Source organism: Dermacentor andersoni, chromosome 4 (genome assembly GCF_023375885.2).
Source record: "Dermacentor andersoni chromosome 4, qqDerAnde1_hic_scaffold, whole genome shotgun sequence".
NCBI classification, from domain to species: Eukaryota; Metazoa; Arthropoda; class Arachnida; order Ixodida; family Ixodidae; genus Dermacentor; species Dermacentor andersoni.
In genome coordinates this window covers 12,244,321-12,267,900 of record NC_092817.1, presented here as the reverse complement: position 1 = coordinate 12,267,900, position 23,580 = coordinate 12,244,321, and the positions used below count along the sequence as shown (strand labels likewise).

Genomic DNA, 23,580 nt, shown 5'->3' with positions numbered 1-23,580 from the left:
AGTAATGGTCACCCAGAATGGAAATAATTTCTTGCAAGGTCTTGTCTTGTCGCTGGGCGGGCTTAACGAGATCCCAACTGACTTCTTTTTTTCTGCTGCACTGTCATTGGTGATGAAGAAAGCTTCAAAGCATTCAACGTAGCAGGGCCACGCATCTCCATCTCCTCCATCAGATGCTTCGAGGTTGCCGAACATTGGCATGATGAAGCTCTGTTGCGTTGAATTCACTAGATGAACGAGGTACTCACGTGCGTAGAAGTGGGCGTGGAAGGACGACGCACTTGAAGAAACTTTAATGCTTTTTCCGTTGTCGTTGCTTGTTACGAGTGTAGCCGAGCAGTTCTGAGAGGTGGACTGACTCTGTGGTCGCCATCAACGGTTACGCCCCATGAACAGAAACCAACGACATGTACTGCAGCACGACCGTACACTCAGGATTGTGCTTGCAACTGCTCCCGTGTTCTTTATTTTCTCTGCCTTTACAGGGTAGCACAAATGGCGCCATGCAATGGACAGCCATCTAAAATGAAACTGTAACAGAAAACCTTGGAAGGTCAGAGATTGTGAACTAGGTGACTTGCTGAATATTCTGGTAATGTTTGTTGGTAACAGTAGATGTTTATACAGATCCTGGTGGACTCTTTTGGTAGTCTGGAAAATAAGGCTGTCTTGATTTATTTTTCAAATTATTTTGACAGATAAATTGATAAACAGTTCAAGCTTTCTTTCTGAATTTCTTTAGTCTGCCACATAATTCTACCAATTTATATGCGTAGTATAATGTGGTCCAATTGACAGAAGTGTCCAACTGTGTTATAGGGCCCGAGAGGAGGCCGGGATGCTAGTAATGCAGTGTACAAAAATTAGCATCTCAATCGAAGAGTCAATCATTTACCCAAGTACGGGTGGGACCACAGACTAAAATCTATAATAAGTAGCTTGATAATGAACTTTAATATCTGTGGCACATAGGTACATTGCAAGTCACAGCACGAAACAAAAAGGTAACCACAAATGGCAAGTGCAGTATGCATTGTTGGACGTTGACTGTTTAGTTGATGTATACAAATAGAGAGATTTTCTGTTTAAATTGAACAGGAATATTTGAAATTAACTGGCTTTAAATTTCAAATTGGATACTGAATATTTGGGATTTTTGAAGGGGTCCTGAACTACTTTTTATTGAAGTTAAAATATGCATTTGACGTTAAAACAGACTATTTCAGAAATACTTTGTAGGAAAAATTCTTTCAACGCGTTCAGCAGAAGCGGAGTCATTGGCATTCTGAGAGAAAGCCTGGGATCCTCTTTGCGGTGCTCCCACTGCTTCTTCAATGCCTTGCAATGCGAAGGCTATGGCAGAGCAGGGTGATACCTACAGCACTCCGCCTACTGAATGTCACCACGGCCCGCAGTTCAAATTTCGTTTTGAATTTTCACATGGGCACCACTACTTCCAATTTTGGTGCCTATGACGTGCCAAACTCGGACGCCATTTCTAATTTTGCGGTTGAGTTTGCAGTGTCTCATCTATTTGCTGTGCTACAGTGTACAAGATAGCTACGTGTGGCTATTGTCGCACCAAGTGACATGAATAATGTTTCCTTTCGCGCCTTATCTCTATGTCAATCACACAATTTCCAAGGGTCGAACAAATTGCATCTTTATGTTTGCTCCTGCGAGTACGGCAGTAGCGCGCACATCAGTTAAGTGATGGGTGCCGCACTCCGGACCCGCACTGAATTCCTAATGTAACGAGCTTTGACCATGATGACGATGCACCTCGAGGGTGTACAACTCGGAAAGCAGACGATCGTCTGATGTTGGTGCTCGGGCCTGGAGTCACGTCACCCCCAGGTACTAATCAGAGCATGTTGTTTCTCCCAGTGAACTCAGCAAGCACGCTCATTGCAGCACCCCACAACAGCCATGGTATCTACACTATGCTGCAGACATTGCTACATGCAACTGTAATAGCTAACAATGTGCACAGCAGAGCTGGAGTGCATGCTCGCGCTCATGTGCTCCAGTCTCACCACACTATGTGGTGCGGACCAGCTTTCTGCATCAGCTTGACCAAAAAATAGTAGCCACATCCAAATTGTGCATGATGCCCAACAGCTCAACACAAAGTGAAGTCTGCAAAGGCCTCTAGCCAGGAGCAGCCAGGATTGCATGCACGCTGGCAAGCATACATCTGGTCTGACCTTAAGTTTCACATGATTCGAGGCTAGTAGAGTGTTCAAAACTAATAGAAATTAGCAAGACTCAATGACTGCGACATTGATAAGTAGTGTGGCCAAAGTTCCTTTCCTACATGAGCGGCGTGGCTGAGAGTTAGCAAACGATAGTCGGCAGTAGTACAGTAGCTGTACTTCCGGAAGTACATAATTCTTATAGAAATTCTAAATGCACATTGTTACTTCATTGTGTTTGTGAAACTACATCAACAAATATACACAGTAACTGTAGGAAAAAGCGCACTGATCCAAACACCCTTCTTGATTGATATCAGCTATTGGCCAATAGTAGCTATGTATGGGAATCTGCAATATTATGAAATATGGCAGCCCAAAAAGAGTGAGAACATGGATTCTGTTGAAAAGAGAGTGTTTGAGAAAAAGATGTCCTTGAAATCTGCCTGCAAGTGCCATGCGCCGTGCACGACTGCAAAATTTGGCTGTGATGTTCATAGCAGCGTATGCTATCCACGAACTGTGTTTTTTTACCACGCCCAAGGGGTGGTTCAGGACCCCTTTAAACATTTATCAGAAGGCCAGGTGTGGGTAATGACAGTCAAAGTTACCATATATGCACTGGTGTGTTACATATTAATTAAGAATGTCAACATACAACTGGGGCACCAGCAAATGCTGGCACTGATCAAACTGTGCACTTGGTGCTCTCATCCTGTGATTGTATAGTGAACAAATTTCAGGCAATAAGTGGCGCTGACGTGTTGCTGTTGCACTGATGATTGCTGCTTCTTTGGTGAGGACTTAGTGTGGAAGCTTGGGCTTGTAGGTGATTCATTGGAAAAAGGACACAGCGCAAAAAGGCTGGGACACGAGAGAGCGACATGCACACAGCGCTGACTTGCAGCAGTTTATTCATGAAGCCATAAAGGAATAAATATACAGGGTGCTACCATTCGCAATATGTGAATGATCGGCAAAAAGCCTGGAACATCATTAGCAATGCTGATAATGATAGCCACATGCTGACAGTGCACACTGGATGTTTGCCATTCAAACCTTGTCAAGATATGCCATTTTCCAAGATGAAAGTGCAATTCCTCGATGGTATTATTATGAAGCCATGAAGGAATAAATATATAGGTTGCTACCATGTGCAACGTGTGAATGATATGTGAGTGATCAACTGTCCAATATGCGAATGACCGATAATTCACATACTGCGCATGGTAGCACCCTATATATTTATTCCTTCGTGGCTTCATGAATAAACTGTTGTAGGCCAGCACTGTGTGCGTGTCGCTCTCTCGTGTTCCTGGCTTTTTGCGCTGTGTCGTTTTTCCAATTGGGTGAGGAGTCGGTGAGGCATGCATCTTTGCATGCCTCACTCATTTTTTGTCTTTTAGCACAACCCTTGCCCAGCATGCACTGATGATGTCTACGCCCTGTTACGGCCACTGCAGTGAGAGCCACAGCAACAGTGTCCTACAGTTTGGCCCTATGTTTTGTATTTATGATTTCTGTGGCTGTGTTTCCACCACTTCATTTTTTTTATTATTTAAAAAGGATCATGTCACAACCAAGACTCGCTGTTTTCCGTATAGCAAATAAATACCAAGTGCATGACCCTAAATTAAACACTCAGAATACCTGTGCCTGGTTGTCACATGCGCAACAAGGTTTAGGTGATCTTTAACTTACTTTTTCTTTATACCCAATTTAATCTAAAAGACTGTTTCTTGCATCACTTGCATTGTTTGCAGATGCCACAGGACAAGGATAGACGCAGACATGGATTGACATAAAAAGCGAGGCATACTGTATTTATAAACTCTGTGTAAACATGATTCAGAAGTACAAGTTGCTATTAACACAGTAACAATGGTTTAAAACCAGAATGACACGTTTTTAGCTCAAACTCGAGCTACCATTCTTTCATATACACACCTTTTTTTTTTATATTCCTTGCTTCCCCAATCTACTGATGCATCTGCAGCATTTTTCAAACTTCGCCTGTCACTTCCGTTCTCTCCTATTAGTGCCAAGACTGGAGAGCCAGCGACCAAGTGCTTGCCTGCAACGTCAACCAGTCCTGTGTCATTGGACTCAACATCGAGTCTGCCTGCGAATGATGCTGTGCCTCGCTCCATTCCAAGAGCAGACCAGATTGTTGAAATTCCAGAGGAAAGCCCTACAGAAGAAAGCATGCCTTCTCAAAGCTCATTCACTGAATTTCGGCAGCCATCACGAGTCTCTTCAGTGAGTCATCAAAGTCTGTCCGTTGTTGTTCTTGATTCACAAGTTAATTCTACATACTTTTGCAGCTCATCTCACTCCACTTCGGGCATTTGGATGTCTTCCCAATTTTTGTCAACACACTGATAGAGACACCTTGCAGAAGCTAGAAGTACTGTGTACGACAGGCTTATGCTACACAAATTTCAGACTAAAGGCTGTTGGTTCGAGTTTTGATACATTCAAGCATTTCACTAATTTTGAGCCAAATGAAGAGACTTAAGTACTGCTCTGACTCAGCATTCATTTCAAATGGCATTGGTGGAGTTAATGGCTGCCACAACACTGCACTGCTGTCAGGCTAGCATCAAAGTGCACTTGCAGCTAATGCGTGTTGTGGGAGATACGGGGTTCTCCTCCGTACTCTTGGGACAAAGGAACGACAACACTGTAGTGCAAACAATCACAAGGGCATTTATTGCACCTTTCATAGATCAATGCCTGCTAGCCGAGTTGCTATCCCCAAAACACGCCGATGGGCGCGCGACAAATCTAGAAGTCCGACTTACCGCGACCGCATTGCGAGCGAATATGTTCGCCCCATGCTGGATCCCAACCCCTGGTCGTTCGCGTGTACGGTCACGCGAATGGTGTCCAAGGCGGCCACGCGAGACGGTCTCGCAGAAGCATGGGTCGGCGCGGCACGGCACGTCCGTCCCGCTTCCTTCCCGAACCCAAAGAGACCAAGCGCCTTCCCTTTCGGCGCCCAAGTAACCCCGCAGCAGCGCGACAGTCGCGCCATCTCTCGCACCGCGCTTGTACCACTCCGACCGCCAGGCCACGCGAGTCGTGCGGGAAAACAGCATATCAGGGGATGCGCTATGCGGGAAAACATCAGGGGACGCGCGAGAGTCGCGCATCCCCACAGTGTACAATACTGTCGACTGTTTAATTGAACACAAAGGTTATATTTTGGGACCGTTACAGCTCAGTTTTGACACTGAAGGCCTCGGCAATAGTTTTTACAGTGAAGCTGTTAGCCTCTCGTTGGTCGGCACTTTTGGTGTCCATGTCCGTGGGCACAAATTTGGGCCGATCCCGGAGGTAATGCAATACCGGGCCGACCTGTGGTGGAAGTGAAGCAGGCTGCACTCAGCAAAGCGAAGTAAAAAGTGCATACATTTTTTTTAATCTAGCGTACAACATACAAAACAGCATTCATTTCAATAAAGAAGAAGCATCTGAACCACATGATTGTTGATAAGGCGCTCCTGATGACAATCCAAAGCACGTAGCGCTCCCCACATATGTTTCCCAGTAAAGATTACTGTTGTGCAAACTGCCAAGGCGACAGCAGCTTGCGATGTGGGGCGTGACGTCTCTAGCCTTTCGTAGACGTATAAAAAGAACCAGCCTAGCAACTAATTTAATTTTTTGTTGCAGCACTGCTATGGGTAGGCAATGCATAGTTAGCACTCCCGAGGAGAAGCATGAATGCAAGGAGCGACAAAGGGAAAAAGAAATGGCAATACGACCAGCGGCATGCTGTCAAAATTACCATTACTTCCATTACTTTAAAGCAATAAAGCATTGCATACCCGCCTTAGCAGTTATAGGGGAGCTTTTCGACAGCTTCACTGGACACCCACTTTCGCAGGGCCGGGATAACAAGTCATTTGTTTTTCACCACTACAGGTCTACCTAATGCATCATGTGAAGCATCTTTTAAAAATGAAATTGATGATTCATTGAAGTTATGTTGGTTTGAATACCAATCTAGTGTTTCCTTTAAAAGTACACCATACTGTAAACTTAGAATTAATTTTAGTGCCATCAGTTTTTTTTTTTCTTTTTTGTGTCCTATCCGTCTGGTGGAAAACAATGCCATGTAATTTCATCAAAATGGTATTGCACATAGATTTTACTTTTCCATTCATGGCGATCAATCATAGAGGTGAGATCATCTTTGGCAGGTGGCATGTAGGGGTGAAGGCAAATGGCAGAAAATGAGAGAACAATGTGCCATGTCAGTTCAATTGTGTGTTTTGTTTCCTGATTGATCTTGTCATGAAGGTGCAGCAGGCAACAGAGAGGGATCACATTTTTGTGACATTCCAAGGTGCAATTTGGAAATTGACCAAAATTTATAAATGTCAGCATCCTGACAAGTTTTGGCTGAATTGTATGCCGAGATGACAAATTTATCAAGAAAATTCATATTAAAAAAATTCTTAAGTGATTTTAGGTACAGATTTCAACCAAATGGTTGCTCAGATGTTACAGCCCTAAACATAGCTTTTTAAATTTGAGGACATTTCAGTTGGATTCATAATCTTTTTTCATTTACTTACGACTGTCTGTGAGAAATAATTATGCCACTACTGTATGATCTCCCTGCAAATGGAAAACACCATATCTCCAAAGTCAGTGGGAAAGGATTTCTTTTAACATGAAAGTTGCCATATTGTAGAACATTCTTCACAAATGTGATGCAATGAGCATGTATATAGCTTTTTTTAGGCATCTGGCTTTTGCTAAAAGGCTGTGCTGAAGGAAAAAAGTTCAGAGGCAGTCTTTATATGTAGGCCAGTGCTCTGGCTAATGATACAGTTAAACCAGTAATTTTTCCAAAGAACTTCATAGCATTGACTGCTTTACAGCCAGACCTTGCCACTCTGGTTGTGTCCTTATTGCCCAATTAGAAGAAACAGCAACAAGTCATCAATTTTTAATACAGCATTGAAGGCATGGCTACAGGACAGCAGTATGCTTGTGACCAGCATTCAGTTTATTCAGATGGGTTCAAAGGATTTGCAAGTTTTGTGATGAGTACATTGAACATCTTATTGAGTATGTTAACTAACCTGAAGATTTTATAGCTCCACGTCTACATTTCCTTCTTGTGTAAGGGAGAGAGCTTATAAAGCAAATGTCGGCTATGTATAACACGGGGATGGCGGGAGATGGAAATTCAAGACAATGAACAAAATGCGAACAAGGTAAAAGCGGGAGCCAACGTTTCGACAAGTGGATTTGTCTTTTTCAAGGCGACATATGCTTTCCTTGGCACAGTATTATGGTAGGGTTCTTCTAACGGTGAGATGGGGTAAGGCGGGTGGGTGCGGCAACGACCAAAGGTGTGTTAGCAGCGAGTGTGTACAAATGGGAATAGAGAAGTGCCGTGTACAAGGCCAGTGACACTGTCGTGTGTCAGCCAGCATGTCAATGGCCTGTGCACAGCACCCCTCTATGACCTACTTCGCTGGAGGTCGTGGGCTATCGTGTCTCTGGAAGAGATAATAAAAGGAGTGGCAGAAAACGGTGCTCCTAAAAAAAAAACTGAAATGAAATAAATATATAAATAAAAGGAAACAAAGGAAAGAAAGAAGGGGAAACAACAGCAAGCAACCAAATAAAGTGTTGTTGCCTATAGCTTGAAATTTAGCATAGCAATTAGATTCTAAAGCTCCCTTTGAAACGATTATGCCTACTGGTTGCAAAGCTTGAAGTTATGGCTAAGGTATGGTTCTCTGTATTTTCTTTCTCGTTCAGAATGGAAACTTACTGTAAGATGTAGAGTTTAAGTTCATCAAAGTTATGACATTGGTTGAAATGCTCGGTGATGGCTTTGGGAAGCTTTTTTAGCTGTGTCCACATGATGTCCATTTAATCTGACGTTCATTGATTGTCTCGTTTCACCAATATATTGTTTCGTACAGAAGAAACATCTAAGCATATAAATCACATCCGAACTTGTATAAGTAACACTAGTTTTCACTTCGTGTGTAAAACTATTTGCGGTGCTCTTAATTTCAATCTCACTTTGAAGGTGCCTGCAGGTTTCGCACCCGGGGCGACAACATGCTTTTATTACGGGGGAATAACGTTGGCTGACTTTTGTGTGCACTAACATGTCGTTAAAGTTTCTGTTGCAGCGATGGGTAACCTTTGGTACATCTGGGAACGCTTTTCTCAGATGCTCGTTACTTGATAATATTGGGTGGTATTTTCGTAGGATGTTGTTTATGTTTGGGAGGGCATTAGAATGGTTTGTTATAAAGGCTGGCGGTCTGTCAGATACTGGTGTAGGCTGTTCCTTAGCTAATTCTGACTGACTCTCCAATCTTGACGCAACATCATAAGCTCTGTCGAGAGCAATGTGTGGATAGTTTCTTTTTGCTAGTGTTGCTTTAAGGTCATTAAGGTGGGGGATATAATCGTCTTCGCTGCAGATTCTTCTTATTTGTTTCATGTATGTTTAAACAGTGCACTGATATTTGTGATCGTCTATTCTGCAGGATGATGCTCCTAAATTTGTTTGGCGGATAGACTTGTCTGGGACTGAAGAATATTGGAAAGGTAAAATTTTCTGCAGCTGCTGCTTCATTATTTTCCTAATTTTCACTGCAGTGTTGTGTTAAGACAAGCATGGTTTGACCTACTTGACAAGGATTTGTGGACAACATAAAGCCCTGAGCACGTTTAGCATTGTTACCTTTTGTATTTAACACTACTACATTTAACATTATCAGGTAATTAAGAAATTTCAAACACCTGACATTACTTCATGTACATTGTTGGACCATTAAATTGCTTGGGATGGCTAAATTTACAGATGCACACTCTTATTTACTATAGCGTCACTTAAGAGAAACATCAAACATGTCATACTCTTACTCTTTTCATTCCCTTCCTATTGAGCTGGTTCAGTCATACAGGTACCTTGATATCATCTTCACTAGGAAGTTTACATGGTGAGAACATATCCAAAATCTGTTTTCTGCCACTAATCGATCCCTGGGATTCATGAGACGGTCACTATCATCATCATCACCCCCTGTGATCCGTCAACTAGCATGTGAGACATTTATCCGTACTAAACTGGAATTTGTGTCGGCAATATGGAATCCCCATCAAGCGTACCTTGTTGAGCTACTGGAAGCCATCCAACACCGCGCAGCCCGGTTTATTACATCCCAGTACGACTATCAACTAAGTGTTAGAAACATCAAATCATCCCTCCTCACCTAATCATTAGCACATCGCCGAAAAATCTCATGCTTATGCCTCTTTCAAAAACTCTATTACGATTTCCCACATTTACGCGACACGCTTCTTTTGCCACCCAACCATACTACACGCCGTCTCTCAAACAACCTCAGTCTTCAACGTCTTCACGGCTCTACTAAATACTTCAAGACCTCTTTCTTGCCGGTAGCTATTGCAGAATGGAATAGTTTGCCTGATCGCGTAGTAATCGAACGCAACCTTACCGAGTTTTGAAACATACTAACAAACTTTCTGAGTATTGATTCTTAACATGTTTGACATATTTTTACTGCATTGCACTTTTTTGAGTACATCGGTAATTACTTCTTGTGTTTGACTTTCATTTCATTACTCCTTCTTTACCCTTCTGAATGTTATTGTTATTGTTTTTTACATCAGTCATGACTGTTTCAACATTTCTTCTTCTTATGTGTGCTCCCCCCTTATGTAATACCTCAACCGGGGCCTTTAACCCTTTGAGGGTCGAATTATATTGAAAAAAACTTTCCCAGGTGGTCAAATTACTTTATTGCGGATCGTGAATGTACAAGATGTATAAAGTCGGGAATAAATAGTAAAAAAAAATTGGGAAGAGTATTTTGGTGTCGGCATCACTCAGAACTGCAAAATGTTCAATAGTATTTCAGAGTGTGGTACTCCTTGAAAAACGGGTCTCCGCACAGCGCCTTATCGCAGTCTGCAGACCTAAAATGCGTGTTTGTTCTTCTCTTGGAGCGACGAGTTGTGTTGGCGCACACATGACATCTCTGCGTGCGTGCGGCTGCTTTGGGCAGAGGTCTGAGGCACCCTCTCGCGTAAGCGCGTTGCCGCAGAGAGCGAGAATACCTCATGAGCGGCAGTGATAAACAAGCGAAGAGCAGCACCAATCAAGATAGAAATCAACTTCCACCGCCCATGCGATAGCGTGACGACAATGAGAAAAATCACGTTTCGCGCGGCTCCGTTGCGATCACGCGGAGGAACCGAAACCGCGTTGCCGCTGAAAGCGAGTATACCTCGCGAGCGGCGGTTATAAACAAGCTAAGAGCAGCGCCAATCAAGACAGAAATCAACTTCTACCGCCTCTGCAATAGAGTGCCGACAAAAGAAAAATGACATTTCGCGCGCCTCCGTTGCGATCACGCGGCGAAACCGAAACCGCAAAAGGGGCGTTGCCGCAGTCTGCACGACGCGCTGAAGCTAGAAATCAGTTCCGTTTATCTCCCCAAGAAGGTAGCACATATTTCAAACGCTTCTTATAAGTCCTAAGAGGTGGCAGCACCTCTCAGTGAGCACGCATCGTCATTATGGCGCGAAATTTCAAACGGAGGGTCGAAACCATACCCATACGGCAAAGACCTTGTGGGACAGAAAACCGCCGCCGTTCATGTACGGCAAAAACCTTCAAAGGGTTAAAGGGTCAATAAATGATGATGATGATGAGGATGATCAAGTTAAGCTAGACTAAGAAGGATATATACAATTTGCTGGAGTGGAAGCCGCCTATACGCGCCTATTGGGGACAGTGAAGCCGCGCTGAGCCCGCGACGGCCATCTTGTCAGTGGCAAAAAGGAGCCAAGCGCAGCCGCATTCATACTTCGCGCTGCCGGTGAAGTTGCTCGCGTTTACAAAGCAATGAAAACACGCAGTTCTGGCTGTAAATGTTTATTTTACATCTGTCAGCTGCCAATTGGCGTGTAGAAAGCAATTCACCTGCACGAATATTAAGGAAAGAAGCTTAATTAAAGCGCATAAACATGGTGACAGGTGCTCTACAGGTGACTGAAGATAATCACCCTTGACAAAAGTGGCCTCACTTTATTCTTGATCAGTTCTCGGTTTCGTTCCTTCGTCATGTGGTGTATCCTCACTTTTATGTATTCTTCTGCTATTTTTCTGCACAAATTGTAGGTGTGATTATCAAGTGCATCGAAGTCAAGAATGTGCTACTCCAATTTATGAAACCACTTGTTCTCTAAGGAAGCACCCAGGACTTCCAAGATGAGATGCTTTGCCCTTGACTTCACCGTTGCAATGGTATCACATTCAGCCGGTAGTCGTCGCAGTCCCTTTTCAACTGCTTCACACAGGCCAATGACGTCTTGTGACTGTGAAATAAGTCCACCTCGGCTCTTTTACTTACCGTATTTATTCGAATCTAGGCCGATAGTTTTTTTCAAATAATCATATTCCAAACTCTAGGGTTGGCTTAGATTCGAGGATTTTAAAAAATGTGCCAGTTTTTCATTGACACTGCTAAATATGGTGCATAGCTAGCGCCATCTAGAAAAGTCAATATCGCAGCCGTAGCGCTACTAGCCGTGCCAGTAGCCAACTGTACACAAGCAAGGTCGCCATTCTGACCTGTGTCATGTCGGCCGTATCAGTGTGCGGCGTGGTGTTATCGCGATGGCACCAAGCAGGAGATGCCACTACAGTGCCGCTTTCAAGCGAAAAGTTGTGACAGCCGCAGAGGCATTGTCGAACCTTCAAGCCGGACGGGACTTCGCCGTCAACGAGAAAAATGTCCGTCGTTGGAGGGGACAACGACAGCAGCTTTTTGCGTGCACCGCAACGAGGATGGCATTTAGCAGACCAAAGAAAGGCCGTCACCACGAAGTGGAGACAGTTTTGGCCGACTTTGTTCGGACGCAAAGAGCAGCTGCCCTTCAAGTGACAACAGAAGTGCTCCAAGCGAAAGCTATAAAACTTTCGAGGGAGCAACATCTAACGCCAAAGGATTTCAAAGCCAGCCGGGGCTGGCTTCAGAAATTCATGAAGCGCTACGCCTTCAGCCTCCGATGTTGCACTTCAATCACCCAGAAACTGCCAAGCGATTTCGAAGAAAAGCTGATAGCTTTTCAACACTACGTGCTGCGACAGAGAGAAGCGGCAGGCTACAACCTTGAGCAAATCGGCAATGCCGACCAGACGGCTGTGTATTTTGATATGCCAGTGGCGTACACCATGAACAAAAAGGGTGCCAAAGAGGTGAAGGTGCGCTCTGTGGGCTACGAGAAGCAGCGCGCAACTATGATGCTGTGCTGCACAGCTGATGGACATAAACTCCCTCCTTATATGATATTTAAAGAAGGAAGGCACTGCCTGCTCGAGAAACTTTCCCAAGAAATGTCATTGTGCGGGCAAATGAGAACGGGTGGATGACGGGTGCGATGGTGGAAAAGTGGGTTAAGATTGTGTGGCGACGGCATCCAGGAGCCCTTTTGACAAAGAACTCGCTCCTTGTCGTCGACTCTTACCGTGGGCATTTGACCGACAACGTGAAGGCTGCGCTCGCCCAAGTGAACACGGACCTCGCTGTCATACCGGGCGGCATGACAGGCCAGTTGCAGCCACTTGATGTCTGCATCAACAAACCTTTCAAGGATCGTCTGCGGAAATATTACACGAACTGGTTGACTGACGAAGACCACATGCTAATGGCAACGGGCCACATCAAACGTGCATTGCTATTGCAGCTGGTGGGCTGGGTAGTTGCAGCGTGGGACGACATCCCAGGTACTTTGATCGTGCACGCCTTTAAAAAGTGTAACATATCTTATGCGCTTGATGGTACCGAAGATAGTGCACTGTTTGAAGGTGACAGTGACAAGGAACACAGTGGCAAGTCTAGCAGCGACGATGACGTTGAATGAGCTCTGCACGTTCAGATTCAATAAATGCTGTTTGCATTTTGTGAATGCTGTCCTCGCTTTTTTTGTTTGGCCTACATTCGAGGTAATATATTGTAACGGATACGAAAGGCGCGGACAAGAAGAGAGAAGAGAAGACGAAGAGAACGAGGAGTTTTAGAGGCCGGGCTGCCCTACGATCACGCTATGATCATCGTCCATCTCCTGTAGATAAAACCATTTCTTTGCAACTCTTCGCAACAGTTGTGGTGGAGGTGCGGGGTAATCGACACCCGAAGACGGAGGCTGAACCACAAATTCTTCGACGGAGCCGTTGCCTTGCTGGACTCCCACCGAATCCACCGGAGTTGAATATGTCCCACGACGCAGACGAACAACGGCCCATTCCAACAGCTGCGCCGACAAGTTCTGTTCTGCAACTGCGAGATGCGCGTCCCTTCGCCGGAAGATCGGACGAAGACGTCGAGGAATGGCTCATCCATTATCACCGGTTGAGTGCCGCCAACAAGTGGAACAGCGCTTCTCAGCTTTCGAACGTCGTGTTCTTTCTAACGAATACTGCGTTGTTGTGGTTCGACAATCACGAGGAAACGTTCGCAACATGGGGAAGATTTGTTTCGGAAATCAAAGAGCGATTCGGCGACTCCGCGATGAAAGAGAAAAGGGCAGAACAGACGCTACTGCAATGTGTGCAAGTGCCAGGCGAAACCTGCATGACCTAAATTGAGGCAGTAATAAAACTGTGTAGGATGGTGGACTCTAGAATGTTCGAGGAAGACTAAGTCGGGCACATCCTAAAAGGAATTGCCGAGGTTGTTTACAATTTCCTCATTGCAAAAGACAGCCTGGCTTCCGTCGCTGACATCATTCGGCACTTTCGAGCAACTAAAGACGAGGCGCATCACGCCGAAGTTTGGCAGGCTAGCCAATGTGACGACAGTTGCAAGCGTGGACTGCAACCAGCCCCTTGGTCTCGCATCAATGATCTGACAAATAGTTCGGGAAGAGCTCAGCCTGCACGCGCAAGTGACACATCCAGGCACTCATAGCTTCCGCCTACCACCAGATTTCGAGCCAAACGTGGCATCCTTCTCCCCGTATCCTGTGGCAAGGGGCACTGAGGATTATGAACTCGCGCCCCGACAGCAGCCACGTCTCTACGACAGAGGCCCTACTTATGATGCTCGGCCCCAACGAGAGCAGCTGCGTTTTTGCCCCCGAGGCCCTGTGACTACTGTCAGGCTGCGACAAGAACAGCACCGACCCTACTACCACGACGTGACTTATGAACGATATAACGGATTTCAGCAAGCAGCAGAAACATGTTATCCACATGACAACGAAGTTTCTCGCCGCCCGCAGCCGCCTACCATTCGTTTCGAGGAAGACGCTGTGAACCGCAGCCCTCCCGTGTGCTACAACCACGGTTCCACAGGCCACATAGCTCGGTATTGTCGCCAAGGCCGTCAATCACGTAGGACACCACCGATGTTCTCGCCACCCAGAACCCGTACTTCATATGACTTGTGGACGACCGATTTGCTTCCAATGGACCACTTCTCACACGAGACCAGACGCAGCGATTCGCCAGAATCTGAGCGGAGTTTGACGCCACCAAATAACCGTCCCCGTCACTCTCCGTCCCCTTGGCGGCGTTCTTCCTCACTGCCGCCGTTAAACTAGCATCCGCAGCCAGTGGAGGTGTGGTCGCCGGACGGTCTTTGCAAGAAATACCTCTGCCTGTTGTGATGCTCAAAAACAAAGTGAATGTCTCAATTGACGGAATACTGACCATGGCGTTAGTTGATACTGGGGCGACTGTGTCTGTGATGAGCCTCGCTTTCAAAAACCATCTATGCCACAAAGTTATGTTTTCTTGGAACAACGGCATTACCTTTCGTGGAGTAGGTGGCGAGTACCTTCATCCCCTTGGTGTTTGTGCTGTGAGTGTTTTGTTGGCTGGGAAAGTGTTTGTGTCGGAATTCCTTGTTCTTTCTCGTTGTTCGCACGATGTTATTCTTGGTATCGATTTTCTTGAACAGTGTGGCGCTTCCGTGGACTGGGTTGTGGCAAAATGTCATTGGACAAGTTATTTATATCAGCACATTCCGAACAAAGCTCGAGTGGTGAAGACAGGGACATAAACACACTCAGTGTTCTTGATGAAATGATTGCACCATCGTGGTGCCTGACGCCTGTTCGTGTTTATGCAACTGCTGTTGATGCTGATTGTGTTGACCTTGTAGTTAGGCCTGTACGCATAAACTGTGCAAAAAAAAAAAAGATAAACTTGTGCCCTGCTCTGTCGTGTGCATGATGAAAGGAGTCGCCACATTGTGGGCGCTGAACTGTTCCGCCATGCCAGTTGTCCTTCCTCGCAGTATGAAAATCGCTCTCTTCGATAAAGCCGCATGTAGCTCAATAGCAGCACTAACTACGGACGTCTCTACAGCTTACTCACCTTGTGATAATCGCTATTCTGAAGAGCTAATGTTTGGCATGATCAGCAAGGCTCTCGGTACAACGGAACGGCAAGCACTGGTACAGGTCCTTGCCAGGCATGAGGCTGCATTCGACTTCACGCATGGAGATGCACCCCTTCATTTACCGTCGTCCCACGCTCGTCACAGAATAGATACCGGCTCAGCACACCCCATCCGCCAGAAGCCCTACCGAGTGTCATCGTCCGAGCGCAAAGTTATTGCAGAGCAAGTCAAGGAGATGATGAACAAAGGTGTCGTTCAAGAGTCGTCTAGTCCATAGGCAGCCCCAGTAATCCTGGTTCGAAAAAAAGATGGCTCCTGGAGATTCTGCGTGGATTACAGACATCTAAACGCAGTGACGAAGAAGGATGTCTGTCCACTACCGCGAATCGATTACGTCATTGATTGCTTACACGCTGCTTCTTACTTCTCAACACTTGATTTGCGATTGGGGTATTGGCAAATACCTATGGGCCCTGCCGACAAGAAAAGGACTGCTTTCGTGACTCCAGATGGCCTATTTAAATTTATTGTTATGCCTTTTGGCCTTTGCAATGCTCCTGCCACCTTTGAAAGATTCATGGACACAGTACTACGTGGTCTAAAGTGAGAGATATGCATGTGTTACCTCGATGATGTTGTAATCTTTGGCCGCACGTTTGAAGAGCATAACGAACGCCTCAGCCTCGTTCTCGACTGCATTGAGAAAGCTGGACTGGTTCTAAACTCAAAAAAGTGTCGGTTCGGCGAACATCAAACACTGGTCCTGGGACATCTAGTCGACGATGGCGTCAGACCCGATCCTCGTAAGATTGAAGCGGTGAGCTCCTTTAAGCCACCGCAGTCAGCATGAGAACTCCGCTCATTCATTGGCCTATGTTCATATTTTCGTCGTTTTATTCCCCGGTTTGCCGACATCGTTTACCCGTTGACAAGTATTCTGTGACAAAATGTATCCTTCGATTGGACACCAGAGTGTGACGCATCATTCTCTCAATTGAAGTTTGTACTAACGTCAGCACCCCTCTTCCTTCACTTCGATCCATTTTGCCCGACTGAAGTTCACACTGATGCTAGTGGAATCGGGATAGGAGCGGTGCTTGTACAACGTCACAGTGGCACAAAACATGTTGTCGCATATGCCAGCCGTTGCCTGAGCAAATCTGAATGCAATTATACGGTTATGGAACAGGAATGCCTGGCAGCCGTTTTCGCCATACAAAAGTTTCGGTGTTATCTTTACGATAGACCATTCAAGATTGTCACCGACAATCATTCTTTATGCTGGCTGGTCGGTTTGTGTGATCCCTCTGGTCGCCTCGCACGTTGGGCGCTGTGCCTCCAGGAATACGACTTAGTGGTATCGTACAAGAATGGCCATTGTCACGCTGATGCAGACTGCCTCTCTCGGATTCCTCTTGCGACTACCGACTGCGATGCTGAGAATTTTGACGACTGTCTCGCTGCTGTTACTTCTACGTTCCCTGACGCGGCAGACTTTCAGCGAGAACGGAATGATGTTACCCTCGATCCGCTTTTTGTCGCCGCCCATACTTCTTAAGGCAGCGCTCGCTTTACTGTCCATGATAAATTGCTCTACAAAACTAATTACTCTGGGCATGGAGCGCGTTTTCTGCTTGTTGTCCCCAAGAGTCTCCGCTCCGGCGTTCTACATGCCATGCATGCCGATGTGACATCCGGCCATTTTGGCTTCGTACGAACGCTCCACCACACGCAGGAGCGCTTTTACTGGCCCAAGATGTACAAAACGACCAAGTGCTATGTCGCTAGTTGTGAAACCTGCCAACGTCACAAGCAACCGACCACTGCAGCTCCAGGTCCCCTTCGGCCATTGACACTGCGCAGTACGCCATTCAAGCAAGTAGGCATTGACCTTTTGGGTCCATTCCCGTTATCTAACAAGAACCGTTGGATAATTGTCTGCGTAGACCATCTTACGCAGTATTCAGAAACTGCAGCCATACCGTCTTCCACCGCTGCTTGCGTGGCGGTCTTCTGCTACGTTCCGTGGTCCTTTGTCATGGCCCACCACGTGTCATCGTCAGCGACCGTGGTTGCCAGTTCACTGGTGATGCCATTGAAGAGTTACTTCGTTTGTGCACTTGACAGTTCCGTCATTCCACGCCGTATCATCCACAGACCAATGGCCTCATTGAAAGGACGAACAGAACGCTGACCAACATGCTTTCCATGTACGTCTCCTCCAATCATAAGAACTGGGACGACGTGCTTCCATTCATCACTTATGCATGCAACACGGCGAACCACGAACTATAGCCCATTTCATCTCCTGTATGCAAGGTTACCGCGAAGCCCTCTGGACAGTTTCTTACCCTTCGTACTGCACACTGACAATTCTGTATCGAAGACATTGTGTCTTGCCAAAGAAGCCCGTCGAATAGCTCGTCTTCGTACTCTGGCCTCGCAAAGTCGTTCGAAAGAGCGATACGATGACCGTCACGTACAAGTACCGTTGGAAAAAGGTGACTTGGTCCTTCTTTGGACACCGCAACACAAGCGTGGATTGTGCCAAAAGTTCTTGTCACAATATTCAGGCCCATTTGTAGTTGTGGACCGCCTGAGCGAACTAACTTATGTCATAGCTCGCTTCCTGTGCAATGGTTGGCGATCAAGCAAAACTCAGCTGATTCATATTGCTCGCCTGAAGCCTTTCTAACCTGCTTGTCCATCCTGACTCGCCCCACGGGCTTCGTCTGCTTGTGGGAAAATGTAACGGATACGAAAGGCGCGGACAAGAAGAGAGAAGGGAAGACAAAGAGCACGAGGAGTTTGAGAGGCCGGGCTGCGCTACGATCACGCTACGATCATCGTCCATCTCCTGTAAATAAAGCCATTTCTTCGCAACTCTTCGTAACAATATATATATTTTTTTGGCCTTGGACTTTAGGGGGTCAGCTTAAAATCAGGGTCGGCCTAGATTCGATTAAATAGGGTAATTAAAGGCGTCAGCTTGTCTGAATGCAGGGCGGTGATACGCTGCTCACATGTTGTTGTTGTTGTGCGAACTTTCCAAACAATGAAGCCTGCTATGTATGGTAATACAACATCGACAAATGCAGAAAGGCTTTCGGGCCAGTCAACGCAATGCATATAATTGTGGTCATCGGGCTGTAGGATTAATGACCTGCACATGTTAGTGAGCGTGCTTTTTGCATCTACCATGGCTACTTTAGTAGTTGCATGCAAGATAGAGACCATATCTTGGGAGCAGTTTCCAGAACTGGAAGACGTTACTTCCGTCTGAACCCACAGGCGCTTGTATGCAGCCATAAATTGCGCGGCTGTTGGATTGTTGTTATGTGCGCCTCGTCCTTGTAGGTATGCATCCAAAGAAGTTCTCGGCGTGATCTTGACTGAGTTTCTGCGTCAGTAAGTACTTCAGCTGATCCTTGCCAACAAGCTCGACGAACATTCTTTCGGTGCTTGCCATGCATATCAAAAAGCCAACGAACCCAGTTTTTTTTCAGACCTTCTGTAATTGCACACCCTGCCGGATCTATCAGCCCGTTTATGTATGCTTGGGTCTCAGAAAGAAACGGCTTCCAGCAGGCTTCGTTCTGCTTCTGAAGGGGTGCTTTATACGACTTTGCTAATGGGTTCCTGGAGTTCAAGATGTCGAACAAGTGATCGAAAGTTCTAATGTACTTTGATGTTGCGCTGGCATCCTTGAATTGAGCCAGCTTGAGCGTCTGTTCATAGAAGTCCAAAGCGTCGGCAACTGAGGCACTCAATGCTTGTACAGCATATCGCATCTTCATTTTTTGCTTTTCCCACTGGACGTGGACCTTCGTAAGCTTGTTGCCAAGCCGCAACCCTTCTTCACGTTTCAGTGCCTCCAATGCCACTACATAAGACCATTTCACACGCCTTCCTTCCATCTCAATGAGGTGACTTACGGTCGCTAGCGAGTTACGGATGAGCTTAATCATATGGCAGGCATCTAAGATAACGTAAACATTTTTAGTGCTATCAGTTGGGTTGGCAAAACTTGTGATAAACTGACGAGTGTCCGATCTAAGCTGAGCACTTAAACACTTAGCCATTGTGAAGTTCGACGATGCACCGTCAAATGTAAGAGAGACAACTTCAGTCTGCACTGATGCAAGTTTCTCAATACACTGCTTGGTCAGCTTCACTCTCTCTGCGCCAGTGAGTGCGTCAATTAAAAAATATGCCACTGGCATCTTGATTCTGATGTTTATGCCAACAATCATGAAGACACACACATTTTTGCCTTCGGGGAGACTGTCATCATCTAGCCCCGTTTCAAAGTCTACATACCCAACTATCTTGTCTCCAACAAGTTCTACATGTTTTCTTATGGCCATGTCATCCATGACCAGAGCACAGTAAAATGGTTCACGCCGTGCTTGCACAAGCTTTTCGAGAAAAGAAAATACTTCAGCAGTGAAACCAGGAGCTCTGTCGATTGATCGATACCAATCCCAAAGTGTACGCTGTGACGGAAGGGCACCGTTGAATTTGGATCGGACGTACTCATAGGCGGCCGGACAATAAAAATGTAATGTCAGTGCGAATGCACAGAGCTCAGGTGGGCACTTGCCCTTCTGTTCATTGCCCGCCATGCAGAGAAGCTGCTGAATGTCACTTGAAAAGGCGCATGTAAACACGTGCAAGCCTTCTTCTGAGAGGAGTTTTCGTTCTCTGATTTCTTTGATGACTTCTTGTGCTGTCTCATTCCTCTTCGCAAGCCTTTGCTTCGTTTGCTGCAAAGTCCTAGTTTTTTTCTTCAGTTGTGTTATCTCTTCTTCAGAGGCACTGACTTTTCTGTATCATTGTTTGGTCGGCGAAGACACAGGCACTTCAGGCAAACTTCAGGCACTTCGCTCAGATGGGCAGTGCCACTGGCTAGGCAGTCTTGGTGCTTGCGTTCTGGATGCTTCCTCTTTACCTGAAATGGACACCATATATTTTTGTTAAGTTTCAAGTTAGATAATACATTGGCTAATAAACCAAACGTAGTTTATTGGCTATACCACAAACTTAGTGCTGGGATGTCTGAGCACCTAAAGCTTTCTCCTGACGAAGGAACTTCCAGTGTGAGGGAGCTGTCGTACACGAGCAGAGGGGACACGGTGCAGACTGTTTTCGTTTTTAAAGATGGGCAGGGCATTAATTGCATCTTTATATCCTGCTTGACTGTTATCACACAGTCACGAACACTTCCTTTCAACAAAACGAAGCAGAAAAACAGCGCCCACGGCATACCTTTTTCCACGAACACAATCATGCAGCATCATATTGAAAAAAAAAAAATTTTAACGAGGACACTGTCGACATCAAGACGTTTTGTTTCCTTTACTTCAATGTACCTATCCGACAAGGGCCTTCGTCGACTCTCAATTTCGGTGCCATATTGATACCACGAATACATATCATGTGAGGCAAATCATTTTTCTGAGCGCGTGTCATGGTATGGCATTCTGCAGTAATACTCACAGGCTTCTGTAGATGCTGCGGAAACGCAAGAAACACAGAAGGCACACTTCCCGCCCGTAGTCTGGTTGTTTGCCCGGTGCAGTCAAAGCACTCTGGCAGACGTGCACGGAGCACAGGCTATCTCCATCTTTAGCATGCCACCTTTCACGGCAAACAGCCCGCTCCCACAGACTGCCATTCGGGATCTTTTGGAAAGCTGTCGAACATTTCAGGACTCATATATATTTGTTGCACGCTCATAGCCATCAGTTAGCACCCCTCAGAAATGTGCTCGTAATGGCTCAAGCCTGAACTGAGACGTTTTTGCGTACTTACAGATAGAATGTGAGGCCGCAGCCCTTCTTCAGCCTGTTTGTACATCCATAGGTGACACAAGAGGCAACCACTATAAAACCGATGGTGTTTACATGCCTATAGCGTCAACTTGCACGCCAAAACAATGCACGAAAGCACCAGCGCGAGCCGGCTTCGAGCACGCTTTCTGCCACTGACAAGATGGCGGTGGCCGGCTTCACTTGACGAGCGCCCCCTCCACTCCATCAAGTCCTATATATCCTCCTTGAGCTAGACTAGTACTACATTATTTTTCCTAAATACCAAATAGGTCATTCTCACCAAAGCAAAAGCTAAGCCAGAAAAGATTGCTCCTTATAATGTAATTAATTTTTGCAATATCATTTTGAGCATACCTACTAATCTGTTATCAATTAAAGGGGGAAAAAAAAAGTTGCATTGCATACAAAAGTAATCAAAGGCTGAGCTTGGCATCTTTTGGTTACATTTTCTTATGGTTTCTTTTGGTAACAATGTCAACAGCTGACATATGTGAAGATACAATAAAATCATTATAATGCCAGACTGATGTTTACTGCAGTTATGGGAAGAAATTTGAAAGAAAGGTAGACACTGATTTTAGTCTCTTGATAACACAAAGTGATAATAGAAACTGGTTTAGCGTTTTTCTTTAGGGTCTCTTCATAAACAGCTATGCGTTTCCTCTCTCTCTTTCAATACAGGCTGGTTTGCAGGCCTCTCTTCCTTGTTTCTCTCTGTTCCGGCTCCAAAGCTGCTGCTTCTGGCAGGTGACAACGTACCTTTGAATATTCTGTTGTGGCACATTACATGTTTTTTGTTGCTTTGAATGTTGCTGTTTTTGACGATGCCAAATTGCAGGGGTGGACCGACTAGACAAGGACCTCACCATTGGTCAGATGCAAGGTTGGCCTTTCTTTTTATTGCAGTCAAATGCTCCGCAATGAAATGACCTTTATAACGAAGAATTCCATATGTCCTGGCCGAATTTGTGTCTTTTGTATACATTGTGAATGCCTCTGTAGCAAAAAGCACAACAAGCTTGCCTTACAACAAAAATAGGCACCCCCAAAAGCTCATTTGTTGCTTTACAGTGAATGCGCATCATGGTGTCACCACAGCTCTCCTACTCTCCTACTACTGAGCTGTTGTGCAAGTAGTCCCAGTTAACTACAAGACAGACAATGTGGGCGGCTCTGGACTCTGCAACTGCATTGCCCTGTCCACTACCCTTGACATAAAAAAAAAAAAAGTCCAGTGGGTCAAATAAGTGAACAGTGTCACAAATAGCACTATACTAGTAGACAACTTCTTGTGTCAATGAAGGGAAAGCTTTGGAGGCGAAGCGTATATTAGTAAGAGTCCCACATTCTCATCGGTATTTTAATCTGGATAAAAGAAAACTTAAGCATCTTATTTGGAACAGCAAAATAAAGCAAAATACACCATTGAGTGTTAAATTTGGCTTTTATTCTCCTGCTCTTCTCTTCCACACATGAGCAAACGTGAAGTGGTCGCGCATGGAAGCTATGCTGATTCAGTGTTTGTTCCAAGAAATCAAAAGTGCTGTAAAGCTGTGCTTGGCATAGTAATGCCTGTGCAGATGCCCAGCCTCCGTAGCCTTCCCTTCGTTGCCACAGCAAGTTGTTCGAGAGTATAGCATGTTGTGAACCCCGATGCCATAACTTCTGCTGCAGTCACACATTCCATCTGATGAGGTGTGCAGAAGAAAATCAACAGCTCCTTTCAATAGGTTTTTCTTGAATTCTCATTAAATAAATCTTTTGCTGAAGATGCTTAGCCTGCATTGTTGCAGGTGGCATAGTGATATATTTACAACAGGGTGAGCTCTATACCAAAGGATTTTGGAGGTCCCAGGTACTTCATTATAGAGACATTTGATTATTAGTATTCCCCTGCACATGCTGGTTATGCTGTCCTAGATAAAGGCTTGTGTAAAAGGGTTCTATAAGCAAATGCAGACTACAGCAATGGTCATCTATGGTTCTATTGTTTTTTAATAATTCGAATTTGATCATTGTGGCCAGTGCCTGGTATTGCATTCACTTTGGAGGTGCCACTATTCACACAGTGGCTAGAGCTGCCCTAAAATAATGAGACACCGTTGAATTCTCTCTGTGTTCCTTTGG

At 45.5% G+C, this 23,580-nt stretch overlaps 1 protein-coding gene and 1 pseudogene across 3 annotated transcripts in view; one reads left to right on the top strand and one right to left on the bottom strand.

The window, feature by feature from the left end:
• The window catches only part of LOC126535988 (protein phosphatase methylesterase 1), a 47,804-nt gene that overhangs the window by 21,142 nt on the left and 3,082 nt on the right, over window positions 1-23,580 (top strand). For all 3 annotated transcript variants that reach the window (XM_072287742.1, XM_072287743.1, XM_072287744.1), the window contains exons 10-13: window positions 4,235-4,454; window positions 8,729-8,789; window positions 22,135-22,200; window positions 22,292-22,336. In XM_072287742.1, coding sequence (XP_072143843.1) covers window positions 4,235-4,454; window positions 8,729-8,789; window positions 22,135-22,200; window positions 22,292-22,336 — 392 coding nt within the window. The remainder of the gene's footprint in view (window positions 1-4,234; window positions 4,455-8,728; window positions 8,790-22,134; window positions 22,201-22,291; window positions 22,337-23,580) is intronic.
• LOC140217035 (uncharacterized) lies at window positions 11,253-19,353 on the bottom strand (annotated as a pseudogene).